Genomic DNA, 13,196 nt, shown 5'->3' with positions numbered 1-13,196 from the left:
CACTGAATAATCTTAAGAAATTGTTAAGATTGTCCTACAAATATAAGTTTATTTAAGGAAATATATGAAGTCATATAGTAAATTAACAAAAGAAAGAATTTTAGATTTACCCAAAATAATTTAGGCATACTAGAGACAATATGGATGTTTGCGTTAACTGAAACATTGATAACCTTGGGGGGAGTCATTGATATTTATTTACCTTTTCATATGAAAGTAAAGTTCATATGAATTACTTGTGAAATTTTTTTGTTTTACCAGCTTTATCAGCAACTAGTTGCTTTGCCCGTGCTTCACAACAACATGGTGAGAATAAAGAAGTGAATCATTAAATCTAACTAAAGTAATTCTTTAGATCTACTGTAAAAACAGTTGGCGGCCCATCATTTATTACAGAGGAAAAACTTTTGTTGGGTGTTATCTTTCTTAATCTTTCAAATTATAATTTACTTACTAAAATTAGAAACTAATTGTATGTTAATATAACAGTATTATAAGCCAATAAATAACTAAGAAAATGCAATGTATCTTTATTGCAAATAAGCAGATTGTACCTAGGTAAAAATGTTCCCGCCAAATTTGTGCACTGAATTCACAGTATAAGAATTTTGTAAAAATTGTTGATTCTAACATATTTTTATGTGACATTAAATTATATAGGATATTTAAAATTGTTTTAATTGAGCTACCCTTCAGTTTTAATGTTGTTAATGCTATGTAATTTGCTATATCAAAATATCATGTTACGTTATACGGTTATTATCAAATATTAAAAATATACATTATGTAATTATTTGATCAGTCTAGATTCAGTAATGAAAACTGCAGCAAAAACATTGTGGAGTGAGCATTTGGAATTATTTACATATAAAAATCTATGTGGCAAATATTTGAATCAAGGGGGGATTTGAACTAAGGGTTTGGTTTGGAAAAAAATTATCAAAGTGTTCCAATTTGTAAACTTAAGTTACAAATAAGTAATTTTTCGTAGGCCCTATAGGCCAACAAGTATCTTCTATCTATCTATCTATACTATTATAAAGAAGAGGTGGTGTCTGTGTGTGTGTGTGTTTGTATGAGGTAATCTCAAAAACTAATGAACCGACTGGGCTCAAATTGCACACAAATGAAGCTACAGCTCCAAGGATACATATAGAACTATTCCCGCTTCGATATTGTCCTAGGGCTCCGCCCCGTGGGCTTTCAAAAATTTGAGGTGGGAGATTTAAAAGTAAATATTGATTGATGGTATCCATAGTAACAAAGAATCAACCTACAAAGTTTAAAAATGTAAACAAGCAGAACTAACTGTCAAATGAATTTTGATTTCACAACCCCACACAGCTGGTTCAAACATATTAAATACTACACGAATATTAGAACAGAGAGGGTAAGGATTATAAATTTAAAATAATGATGTCACTAGCCCGAATGTAAACATTATTTAACATTACTTAAATAGAGCTGTCAAACTATATGTTAATGTAATTTCAGTTACCTCATTTGTTTATGTTTATGATCTATTATACTGAGTCTGTTCTAATATTTGTGAAATGCTGTAATAATATTTTACAGGGAATAAATCTTTGTAAATAAATTGTTCATGGATATAGGAAATAATTAAGATTCTATAATCAGAAAGTTTGGATGTACGGATGTATAGATGTATGGATGGATGGATGGAAGTTTGTGACAAGTAAACGCGAAAAATACTAAACCGACAAGGATGAAATTTAGTATGATGATAGCTGACATTCCCGATTAACATATAGACATATTATTCTTACCTCAAAAATCCTTTCAGGCTCCGCCCAATGTTTCTTGTAAATTAACTACAAATATTTTAATATAATTAATGTCCAATGTTTTGTGACCCTACTGTACGTAAAAAATATTGCATGTTTTCTTCCTGTATTTAAGGCTCAATGCAATATAAAATTCATTGTACTTAAACATTAACATTAACATTAACTGGTGTAGCTTTTTTTTTACAGTGATGGGGGTTATTAATCATGCTTTGTTAATAATTTAGAAATAACTTTAATAAACAAAAACCTTGTTATAGACTAATTTTATCTTTAGGAAGAGGAGCTCCGTAATTCTGGAGACCCTAAGTTCTCCCACCTGTCAGATAAACTTCACGTGTTGTTCTTACATATTATTCTTACCTCAAAAATCCTTTCAGGCTCCGCCCCAGTGGCTCTGGCTCTGGAGTTTCTCATGTAAACCTTATGAGTATTCATATTTAAAGAAAATAAAGAATTTTGTCAGCCGTTTCAACTTTACAAGTTGGTTCTATGATATTAAATAGCATTAAAAAGGTATAAGGCTTACCAACAGGGTGCAGCACTATTGTGTTTTTTGCATTTATGACCACAGCTAATTTTAACCAACTAGGAACAAAAAGTGAGACACAATGAGAGCTTAACTTTTTTCATGGTTTAGGTGCAGTGGTAGAATATTAGGGCTATGGTAGATACTATAGGACACTATATGATACTATATAATACCGTATAAATTAAAAGACCAAATTTTAATAATCCGTGTCCTCTCCCATAACTAAATGCATTTATACTTATATGCCAACCCCGTACGAAGGACGGGTACTCTGCTAGTAATTTTAAAAAGTGAATCACATCTTGCTATGTACCTATCACTAGATAGATTACTGGTAGGTGTGAAGAATCTGATTATGTTTAGCTTCAAAAAACCTTTTACTTCCACAGTTCCTTCCATTTCTTTTCTTTTTTTTGCTTCACCAACATTCTTCATCCAAAATATTGAAATTATTAGCCTATTGTTTTTTTTTCAAAGTTCTAAGGTTATTTCACAGCTTTTCACTAATATGTAAAGTTTCAAGTTTTTATTTGCAGGCCAACTATAGACTCACAGTCCATAAACATATTGTGTTTTACAATTGCATACCTCGTTCAATTGAGGCCTGCATTCCATGATACAGAAGCACTGTTTTACCTTAACAAGTGTTTTGGAGGTAAAAGCACTTGGCTAAGGAATTCTGTAACCTAAGAAGAAATTTGTCCCACTAGAAAATCTGGTAAGGATTTATACACAAACAAATCCAGTGTAGAGTAGAAACTTGTATTAACAAAACCCCAAAACATTTAGTAATCAAAATTGAAGTCGAAGTAGGAAGAGTCAAAATTGTGGATTCTGACGTAACCGTCTTCTCCTCCACTGGCGTAACTCTTACCATCCGGGTGGAAAGCCAAGCTGTTGATTGGTCCAAAGTGTCCCTTTACTCTGCCAAACTCCTCCTCGAAGACAAGATGGTAGAATCTGGCATCGAACTTGCCGGCCCTCGCTGAGGTGGTGGTTACTTCCATAGCTTCCTGACCTCCTCCTAGCACCACCTAACAGATCATTCACTTCAGATTAGTGTGGTGAACAATTACATTGATCGGAGGAAATGATAAACCCATCTAGATAATTTACAGCACAAGTTTTTTGTCATTACAATTAATATAGTGCTCCGCAACAGGAATAGGATGCAAAAGAGAATAATGATGATCTTAAAATCTACCATGACTCAATTGGGGACTAAAGAAAAGTAGGCAGTAAATAGCTCACGTATTTTAGTGATAGCGTTTAGTAATTTTAGTCCTCTGAATATTTGTACCTATATAAATTATATAAAACACTGGGAAATCAATGAGTGTTTACAATACAATTGTTGTTGTCACGGACGCCGACTCTACATGGCAGCCGGATGGATATGGCGTATTACAAGGTTCCCATCACAAATAATGAGGTCATATAACTGGTCGAAAATTGAACTAAATATTATCAGAACATCATCCGAGAATAAATTTGGTAAGTTAGCCTAATTTAAATTTTTATATTTAGTGCTTTGTGTGATATTACCAATTTTGGTATAGCATTGAACTTCTTAAGTGACTAATTAAGCATGGATTTACATGACAGTATGATGAATTTACCTCTTCATGGAATGCAACTTTTTTTCTTGTAGAGATCAGTTGAATTACCTACATATGTTTTGCCGTAAATGCAGCATCATTACAAGGTGACAAAAACATAATGAAGTAAATGTCTTACAAACACAAATAAAACAAAATCCTGCTAAACGGACGGTCCTGACACAGGTAGTAGACTGCAGTGTCACTCCTTCTTCATCGTTGTCCAAGTTATCATTGGGTTAAAATGTTTGTAATGTTATAGTATAGTCTTATATAATAGTGGGCTCTGAAAACTTGTGTATGAGAATAAAACTAAGACACTTCCAAGAGTTATTCAGTGCCAAACACACCCTCAACCAACGCTAGATTTTATTGAATTTGCCAGATCATCCAATTTGAATTCACTTTAACTATATAGGTCTACATTTCTTTCCTCTTATAAATAACATAATTGTAACAGCAACGGCACTCACATGATCCAGTATAGGTGACAGAGCCGCACTGTTGACAGGTCGCTCCGTCTTGTAGGTTTTGATGTGGTTGAGTTGGTCGGTCAGGAACAACTTGGCCGTGTGATCCTTGGATGCTGTCACAAAGAAGATCTGATCCTTGCTCATCTGCATGTCGTTGATGGGACCTTCGTGGGCGATCACACTAGTCACCTCCTTGCCAGTCTGTGGAGAAACCGTTTATGTATTTACGTTGACACTTACTAGCCCTTTAAGTTCCCGATATTTGGTACTTAATTAGGCATATTACTTTCTTTTCCTATACCATAGGTCTCTGTATATGTGTGAGAGTGAGTGGATGTGTACTTAGCTGCAGACCCAACCTAAGGTCTGATTTAAAAAATTTGGTGAGTGCGAACTAATTTATGGTAGGGCCTATATCTTCGAAATTGCAACTTATGTGATTTTCCCCATAAAACATCATAGTTACTCCCACCACTTACCCAGATGATAAGTGTTCTTCACAAGCTAATGGGAGAATGTATGTGCAATGAATACAAAATATTTAAGAAGCAAAATGCCGTTGTTAAAAATTCAGTCTGGACATATTTGAATTTCAGATAGTTCATACGGCGGCCACTAGGTGGACTATCGCAAGCACCCGGCAAAGTCAGCTGACTGATTAAGAGAGAGTGAGACAAAGAATCGGCTTAGAGAGAGAGAGAGAGAGAGAGATAGAATAGCACGGCCCCCGTGTGAGCCATCATAGCAGCGGGCGCACAAAGCTAATTTCGGCAGAAAAATTTCAGTTTGACTATTTTCCATAAGCATCTTACAGGGTTTGTATTCATTGGTATGTGTCAGATTTGCTGGTACCGTTTATTTTTAATTTAGGCTACATGTTTCCTTTCATCTAAAATATAAAATTATAACTAAAATATATTCAAAACAAACAAACAATAACTTGATGTAACTGTTCAGCCTTGGCATGTAACTAAAAAAATTAACAAACAATAAAACAAAAACATGTGACCGCTAGCACCGGTGACCAAAGGGAAATGAATGCCAATCAATTATTTAAAGCTTTTGAACTGAACTGACAGATTAACTGATAACTGATTAACCAATTGGTATACAAGTTTCTATGTAACAAGTACTTAAAGCACTAAGCCTAGGCCTAATAAAAATGTTTTAAATGGTTTTCCATGCAACAAAAATCTGCACAATTGCATACCATTTCAATTCCTGTGATTTTTTTTTTTTTTTTCTTAAAACATGTCTCAAACCAATTTTGAATTTGAGTGGAGGGTGCCAGGAAAAACAGAATCAAATGTTGTAAATTCTGTAGGCTACCCTCTGGATTAGAATATATTACTATCTTACCAACCCTATAAAACAACGGCACGACGCAATAATTATTTTTTTAACTGAGCATGAGCAATAGGTTACTCTTAACCTTAATCATGCAAAAGGAGGACAAGGCTTTTTAGGTTTAAAGTAAATTGGTATGGAAAAATTTGTTCAAACAAGTACATTTTTTTGATAGGCCTAATGATAAATTCATCAGTAAAAAACACCAATTTGAACACTTTCAATAATCTAGCTTAGTACTTGGCTACTTACTCTGAGATCCCACTGGACGATTTTGCCGTTTTCATGTCCAGATATCAACGTTTCATCTAAGGGTCCCCAAAGCATTGATGTCACTTTTGATTCATCCACCTTTATTCTGAGAATAGGTTCTTGACTTTCTAAAACAATACAAGAAATTATGAAATAAAACGTGGAGTAAAATCATTGATAGGTAATTTTATTTCTAATTTTATACACATATTCTAGTACTGTACGTAGTACAGAAAGTGCAAAGATAGTCCACTCTCATTGCTACGGAGCGAGCTAAGTTAGTTTAAATCTGACAACACCACCTGATCTTTACTTCGCCATCCACTGTTTTAATCCACCACATGTCTACAGCACTGAATCTTATCATAGCCCTTATACACTGTTATCATATTTTACCTGAGCTTACTCCGTCTAGACAGGAGCTCATTGGTGATCTTAATTTACACAGACAAAGACAACCATTGTGTAATGCATCTGGGATTCACTTGATCTAGATACAATTTTTTTAAATGAACCTAAGTTTACAAAACAATTTAATACCGGTAGCCTTTTTGATCTAGTTAAGTTATCTTGTTAAAATGGAATTATGAGATTATCAATAACTGCTAATTACCTGAGATGGCTAATCTATACTATTATAAAGAAGAGGTGGTGTCTGTGTGTGTGTGTGTTTGTATGAGGTAATCTCAAAAACTAATGAACCGACTGGGCTCAAATTGCACACAAATGAAGCTACAGCTCCAAGGATACATATAGAACTATTCCCGCTTCGATATTGTCCTAGGGCTCCGCCCCGTGGGCTTTCAAAAATTTGAGGTGGGAGATTTAAAAGTAAATATTGATTGATGGTATCCATAGTAACAAAGAATCAACCTACAAAGTTTAAAAATGTAAACAAGCAGAACTAACTGTCAAATGAATTTTGATTTCACAACCCCACACAGCTGGTTCAAACATATTAAATACTACACGAATATTAGAACAGAGAGGGTAAGGATTATAAATTTAAAATAATGATGTCACTAGCCCGAATGTAAACATTATTTAACATTACTTAAATAGAGCTGTCAAACTATATGTTAATGTAATTTCAGTTACCTCATTTGTTTATGTTTATGATCTATTATACTGAGTCTGTTCTAATATTTGTGAAATGCTGTAATAATATTTTACAGGGAATAAATCTTTGTAAATAAATTGTTCATGGATATAGGAAATAATTAAGATTCTATAATCAGAAAGTTTGGATGTACGGATGTATAGATGTATGGATGGATGGATGGAAGTTTGTGACAAGTAAACGCGAAAAATACTAAACCGACAAGGATGAAATTTAGTATGATGATAGCTGACATTCCCGATTAACATATAGACATATTATTCTTACCTCAAAAATCCTTTCAGGCTCCGCCCAATGTTTCTTGTAAATTAACTACAAATATTTTAATATAATTAATGTCCAATGTTTTGTGACCCTACTGTACGTAAAAAATATTGCATGTTTTCTTCCTGTATTTAAGGCTCAATGCAATATAAAATTCATTGTACTTAAACATTAACATTAACATTAACTGGTGTAGCTTTTTTTTTACAGTGATGGGGGTTATTAATCATGCTTTGTTAATAATTTAGAAATAACTTTAATAAACAAAAACCTTGTTATAGACTAATTTTATCTTTAGGAAGAGGAGCTCCGTAATTCTGGAGACCCTAAGTTCTCCCACCTGTCAGATAAACTTCACGTGTTGTTCTTACATATTATTCTTACCTCAAAAATCCTTTCAGGCTCCGCCCCAGTGGCTCTGGCTCTGGAGTTTCTCATGTAAACCTTATGAGTATTCATATTTAAAGAAAATAAAGAATTTTGTCAGCCGTTTCAACTTTACAAGTTGGTTCTATGATATTAAATAGCATTAAAAAGGTATAAGGCTTACCAACAGGGTGCAGCACTATTGTGTTTTTTGCATTTATGACCACAGCTAATTTTAACCAACTAGGAACAAAAAGTGAGACACAATGAGAGCTTAACTTTTTTCATGGTTTAGGTGCAGTGGTAGAATATTAGGGCTATGGTAGATACTATAGGACACTATATGATACTATATAATACCGTATAAATTAAAAGACCAAATTTTAATAATCCGTGTCCTCTCCCATAACTAAATGCATTTATACTTATATGCCAACCCCGTACGAAGGACGGGTACTCTGCTAGTAAATAAATAAACTTAGCGACAAATTAAGCAGGTACTGAAAATAAATAAACAAACTTGGGAATATCTACAAATTATAAATAAACAAACTTGGGTAGATCTACAAATTATAGGATAAAAAATAAGGGTTCGGTTCAACAAATAAAAATAACTTTTAGCTTCAAAACTGTTCCTTTTCAAAAAAAGCTCTTACCTAATGATTTATCAGCATTCCTCACGTCCATGATGATGATCTCACACACTTGTTTACGAGCAGTGTCAGTTGAGAATGCAGCCATGTTGGCCGAGTAGCTAAAGTTGCAAGTTCTTACAGAAGAAGTTGTGTCAATGTGGCCGATTTCAATACCTGATAAAAATTCAATTGTTTAAGTATAACGTTATTCATCAAATTACGATATAAAAAAACTGTTAAATTTAGTAGTTACTGTATTACTTAACTTAGCCTTGTCTCTATCTTACCCAGATACTTTCCAAAAAGTCAAGAGGGTAACTAAAACTAATTAAAGGATTGTTACTGTACCCTGAAAGCTCCAACAATCAAGCAGTAAAATCTTCATGATAGCTTTGTGTTTCTTATTAACTCCAGTTGGTTTGTCTAATAGGTACGGTAGGCTACTAAAACTAACCCTTGAGAGCGGTTTTTAATTAGCCTACATTTGTATTCACATAAAAGTTTTTTTTTTGCTATCCAAACTATGGACATAACCCACCTCAATGGAGATGTAAAGTGCTGGTAAATTCATTTTGGCATCTTTCTCACAAAATCAGCGGCATAAATTATTTGTTAATTTTCCAATGCGGAAACACTCACTATTATCGTCCCAGAAAAACGTGGGGTTACCTATTAGGCTAATATAATAAATCCATATATAAATCCCAAAGTACCCATGAACTTTTGGGAAAACTACAAGTCACACCCCCATACTTAAACCATACCGGTAGGCCAACTTAAAATATTGGTAATGATGAGAAACCGTGTGCAAAACTATCCATTTTTTCATAAATTGCCCTTTAACCCTCCGAGTGTCACGCGTCATAAAAATGACGCACAACACACTTTGTGTAGGGTCACGCGTCACTTTTATGACGCACAAACATCGTTTACGGCGAAGGCTCTATGACTGACTGAATCGGATTGAACTGGATCGAGTTAGGTATCGTTCTTTCCGTAATATTCTAAGCTTTCTCCAGAGGTCTGTCTCTAAGCGCTATTCATTTTAGTTCCGAAAATATTGTAGCAGACAGCTGACGTGCGTGTATTTGTAAACAGCTAGGTTCCCCCGGACCGATGACTGATGTGTTTTATTACGTTTATCATTGTTTTAGTGTTAAAAATCAAAAGTAGTGATATACGTGGTGCATTATAAGAAGATTTAAGTGGTTTTGAAGTGCTGGTTGATGATCCTGAAGAAGTAGGTAGTGATATTGATGTAAATTATCAGCCAGATTCCTAGCTATGGTTAGGCTATGCATTCTTAGCTAAACGCTATGTACTGAAATCCGTTTTTCGCTCATAACTTATTTATTTGATAACTTACCTCGCTATATGATTATATATTTGTAATCCTCATTAAATTTAGAACAAAGTGGCTATTTTCAAATATTTATAGGCCTATAATTTATACAATTTCATTGAGCGCGAACTTATTTTTTTTTAGAAAATTTTCGAAATTATATTTTTTTTTACCTAAAAATTTTTTTTTTGAAAAAATGTTCCTTATGTTTTATATATAATATTGAAGCCCATGATTTTCCAAACAAAATGGTATATAGAACATTAGAATTGACATTGTTTTAAGCTTCTCAGATCCGTTTTAATAAAACCTTGCAAAGGGGCCAAAAATAGGTGGACATTAAGGCCTAAACTATGGACACTCGGAGGGTTAAGGTCGTAATTCCTTTCTAAAGGGAACTTTCCAAATACCTAATGTTAAAAATACCTCTGCTGTAACTTATTTGTTTGTATTAAGTACTGTACTCTGTTTTGTTTAACTTAACTTAACCAATCAATAGTTTTATTAATACACTTATGAAGTCAAACGGGGTGGAGCCTGTGGGTAACAGCTAGTAGTATAATAAATATGATTTTTGGAAAAAGCAGAGTCAAAACCCCGATTCCTCTTTTTCCTGTCCCACTTCACCACTGCAAATCATAATCATATAATGTAGGCCTAACCTAACTTAAGTTTTAAAGTTATTGATTGTGCAAGTTTCAATATTTTTAAAGATTCTATAATAACTTAGTTGCTAACTAGTGTTTTTAAATTGTAAATTATCAATATAAATTAATAAATTTAAAACAAAAGGACTAACTCATTATTTTAAATTAAACTCTGGAATTTCGACAGAGAGCTGTTGAGCCTTTCTCTTTTTAAGATTAGTGATTTTTTAGAAAAAATTATAATCTTAGGCTTGAACACAAAGTGAAAATTAATCTCTGCTAACTTAAAATGTATCACTCAAAAGTTTGTTTATGAATCCTACCATTAGAACAATCCCACAGTTTAAGGGATGCATCTGCTGATCCTGACATGAACCTTGTGGATTCCCAGTTGACATCGATACACCACACGGCTCCCTGATGGCCCTCAAAACTACCAAGTCTCTCTCCATTCAACGAGTACCAGACGTTTGGTACCGGATCCTTAGAGGCAGAAAACAACAGATCTCCTTCTCTGTTGTACTTAATCTGAGTGATAGAACGCTCGTGACCTTGTAGAAGTAAAGGTTTCTGTAAACATTAATTTGTACATTACACCCTAGGTTATTTAAAATTAGATTTTACATCTAATAATGATTATTAATTAATTGAATGCCTAAGGATGATGAGTTAGGATAAAAATAACAATTGCAGCAGCCTATAATTAGTTGGGAATCAATTCTCAATCAAGTCTGAAAATTGAATTGCGTAGTAGGCCTATATCAATGAAATATTTAACACAGAAGCCTAGTCCCAGTCGGCTATTAAAGATTTTATTTATGATTTAAATCCTATTAATCTACAGCAAATAAGGGGGGAAATCTGATAGCAAAAAATAGATTTGATTTCAATAAAATAATACCAGAACGTCATAGTGTGTATTTTAAAATGATTGTTTCAAGTTGAAGTGGGTTGTTTGGTCAAGACAAGTTTGATTCCAACAAGTGAACAAATGAACAAGTGACCCGGATTTTACCGACTGAAAAGACCTGTTCACGTACTCCACTTCGTTCACTTTTTCCTTGTCGTTCCAAGACCGACCGAAGAGACTGAGATGACTGGTGACTGGAACTAAGGAGTGAAGAACCTTGAGTGACCCAAAAGTTGAGTGTTTCTGTTGGGCCTAAGTTACATTTACATCTCTGTTCACAACAAAACGGAAGTGAAAGAGAATGGAAGTGGGCTAACACGTTAAAGCCTCATTTTTACAGTAGGCCTAGGCCCTAGTCAATTTTATTTTTACTATGCAAACTAAGTATTAGCATTGTAACTTATTACTTAGGCTATAAAAAGGGAGGTGGTTATATCAAAACAAGTTAAGTCGATTAATACCGTAGGCCTAGCCTACTTTATACTTTTATCTGAAATGGCGACCATACGATTAACTTACATCAGCCCACTTAAGTTATCGCTAAAAATCATAAGTCTTATCATCGATAATTTGATTCAAACGGTAGAGTCGTATGTCAAGGTCTGTTATGTAGGCTACCTACAAATTAGGCTAGGCCATAATTAGACAATTAAAAGAAAAAGATAATTTACTTATGTAATTTATGCCAATGGTACGTAAAATTGAACATTGTGTATTTATGATCCAAACTAAGCTAGTTAGGGTAGGCTGACTAACGAACTAAATGATTGTGAAACGACTGGCTATGGTTTAAGTTACCAGGTCAGGCGACAGTGACCAAGACTGACTGATCCAATTCAGTAAATTTTATACGAGCTTCCCATCTCTTTGTTAGTTTGATGAACAAGTTGATGACAGACGAACTACAGTCATATTATCCAACCATAATAATTTAGGCCTATCCATAAGTTAACCTAAAGAACAATGACAGCTGGGTCCAGGTTTGAACCAAACCGGTTGCTCAGAAACTTTTCTCAGGATCAAAGCAAAGACCTTCTGATCACTAGGAGAGCAATATGCCTATGTAGTAACATTCTGGCTTGCTTGGTAGTCACAATTGTATTAACTTAATGATACTGTAATCCCATAATAAGCCTAGCCTACAGCCTTATTTATTCAAAGGAGCTAACAACACTTTTGTATTTAAAAATAAATTAATAGTTAGCTTATGTGCTTGAAATAGACTCACCATGGCTTTATAGAACTAATTGTCAATCTTCCTTGTAAAAGATATACCTCAATTTTAATGTAAAATAATACAATACTAATATAATATTATATACATGTGCCAAAATATGTACGCCTTTGAGTAAGAAAGAACCTAACCTCAACCTCTCCAACTCTTTTTTTCTATTTTGCCGAAAATGGCCGGCTTGCTCAGTAAAAACAATGCAGCCATGTGGTTCAATATTTTATATATAACCTTTTCAGTTTGGTTGCTTCCTTCGGGTTAGTATAGAATGGTATTACTAAGGGAGTATGTTTTATCTATGGTATTGTCATCTGAAATGAACAGTTTGTTATTGTTAGTTACATGGTTATTATTATTTTTGTAATTTGTTTTTTTTTTAAAGATTGGGATATTGCTAATAGTAAGATCGATGGGATTTTGAGGAACGGTCAGGGTTGAGTGTCTTCACTGTTTGAGGTATATCCAAAACCCCACCAGAAAAACGTCCATCATGCAGACTTACCTAACCCAGAAGAGGATAGGACCGCGGAATGAAGAACCCACAAGCCAGAAACACACGGGATATACATAAACATAAAAATGTTTGTTTTGAGTGTGTCAGTGCACGGCTACCAGGCAACGGCCTTTGAAGTGACAACGTCGAAAGACGCAAGTAGGGTTGTAACAGCTGTTTT

At 34.0% G+C, this 13,196-nt stretch overlaps 1 protein-coding gene across 1 annotated transcript; it reads right to left on the bottom strand.

Moving 5' to 3' along the window:
* Window positions 1-3,085: 3,085 nt before the first annotated feature.
* LOC128994325 (eukaryotic translation initiation factor 3 subunit I) lies at window positions 3,086-12,653 on the bottom strand. Its single transcript, XM_054418781.1, has 6 exons — window positions 12,520-12,653; window positions 10,705-10,951; window positions 8,414-8,566; window positions 6,008-6,135; window positions 4,409-4,609; window positions 3,086-3,371 (listed from the first exon to the last, which is right to left on the bottom strand). The coding sequence occupies exons 1-6, from the start codon at window positions 12,520-12,522 to the stop codon at window positions 3,123-3,125; spliced, it is 981 nt and encodes a 326-aa protein (XP_054274756.1). The 5' UTR covers window positions 12,523-12,653; the 3' UTR covers window positions 3,086-3,122.
* Between the last annotated feature and the right edge of the window lie 543 nt (window positions 12,654-13,196).

This window comes from Macrosteles quadrilineatus, unplaced genomic scaffold (assembly GCF_028750875.1).
Source record: "Macrosteles quadrilineatus isolate MER2022 unplaced genomic scaffold, UCM_ALF_1.0 Scaffold_5__1_contigs__length_97177068, whole genome shotgun sequence".
Taxonomy (NCBI): Eukaryota; Metazoa; Arthropoda; class Insecta; order Hemiptera; family Cicadellidae; genus Macrosteles; species Macrosteles quadrilineatus.
This window is presented reverse-complemented; position numbering and strand designations above follow the sequence as displayed.

Bases quoted from the DNA above. Each gene is read 5' to 3' on its own strand.
- LOC128994325 (XM_054418781.1), bottom strand. The intron at 8,567-10,704 runs GTAGGATTCATA...AATTTTTATCAG, and splicing joins ACTGTGGGATTGTTCTAATG to GTATTGAAATCGGCCACATT. The intron at 4,610-6,007 runs GTAAGTAGCCAA...GTTTCTCCACAG, and splicing joins TCGTCCAGTGGGATCTCAGA to ACTGGCAAGGAGGTGACTAG.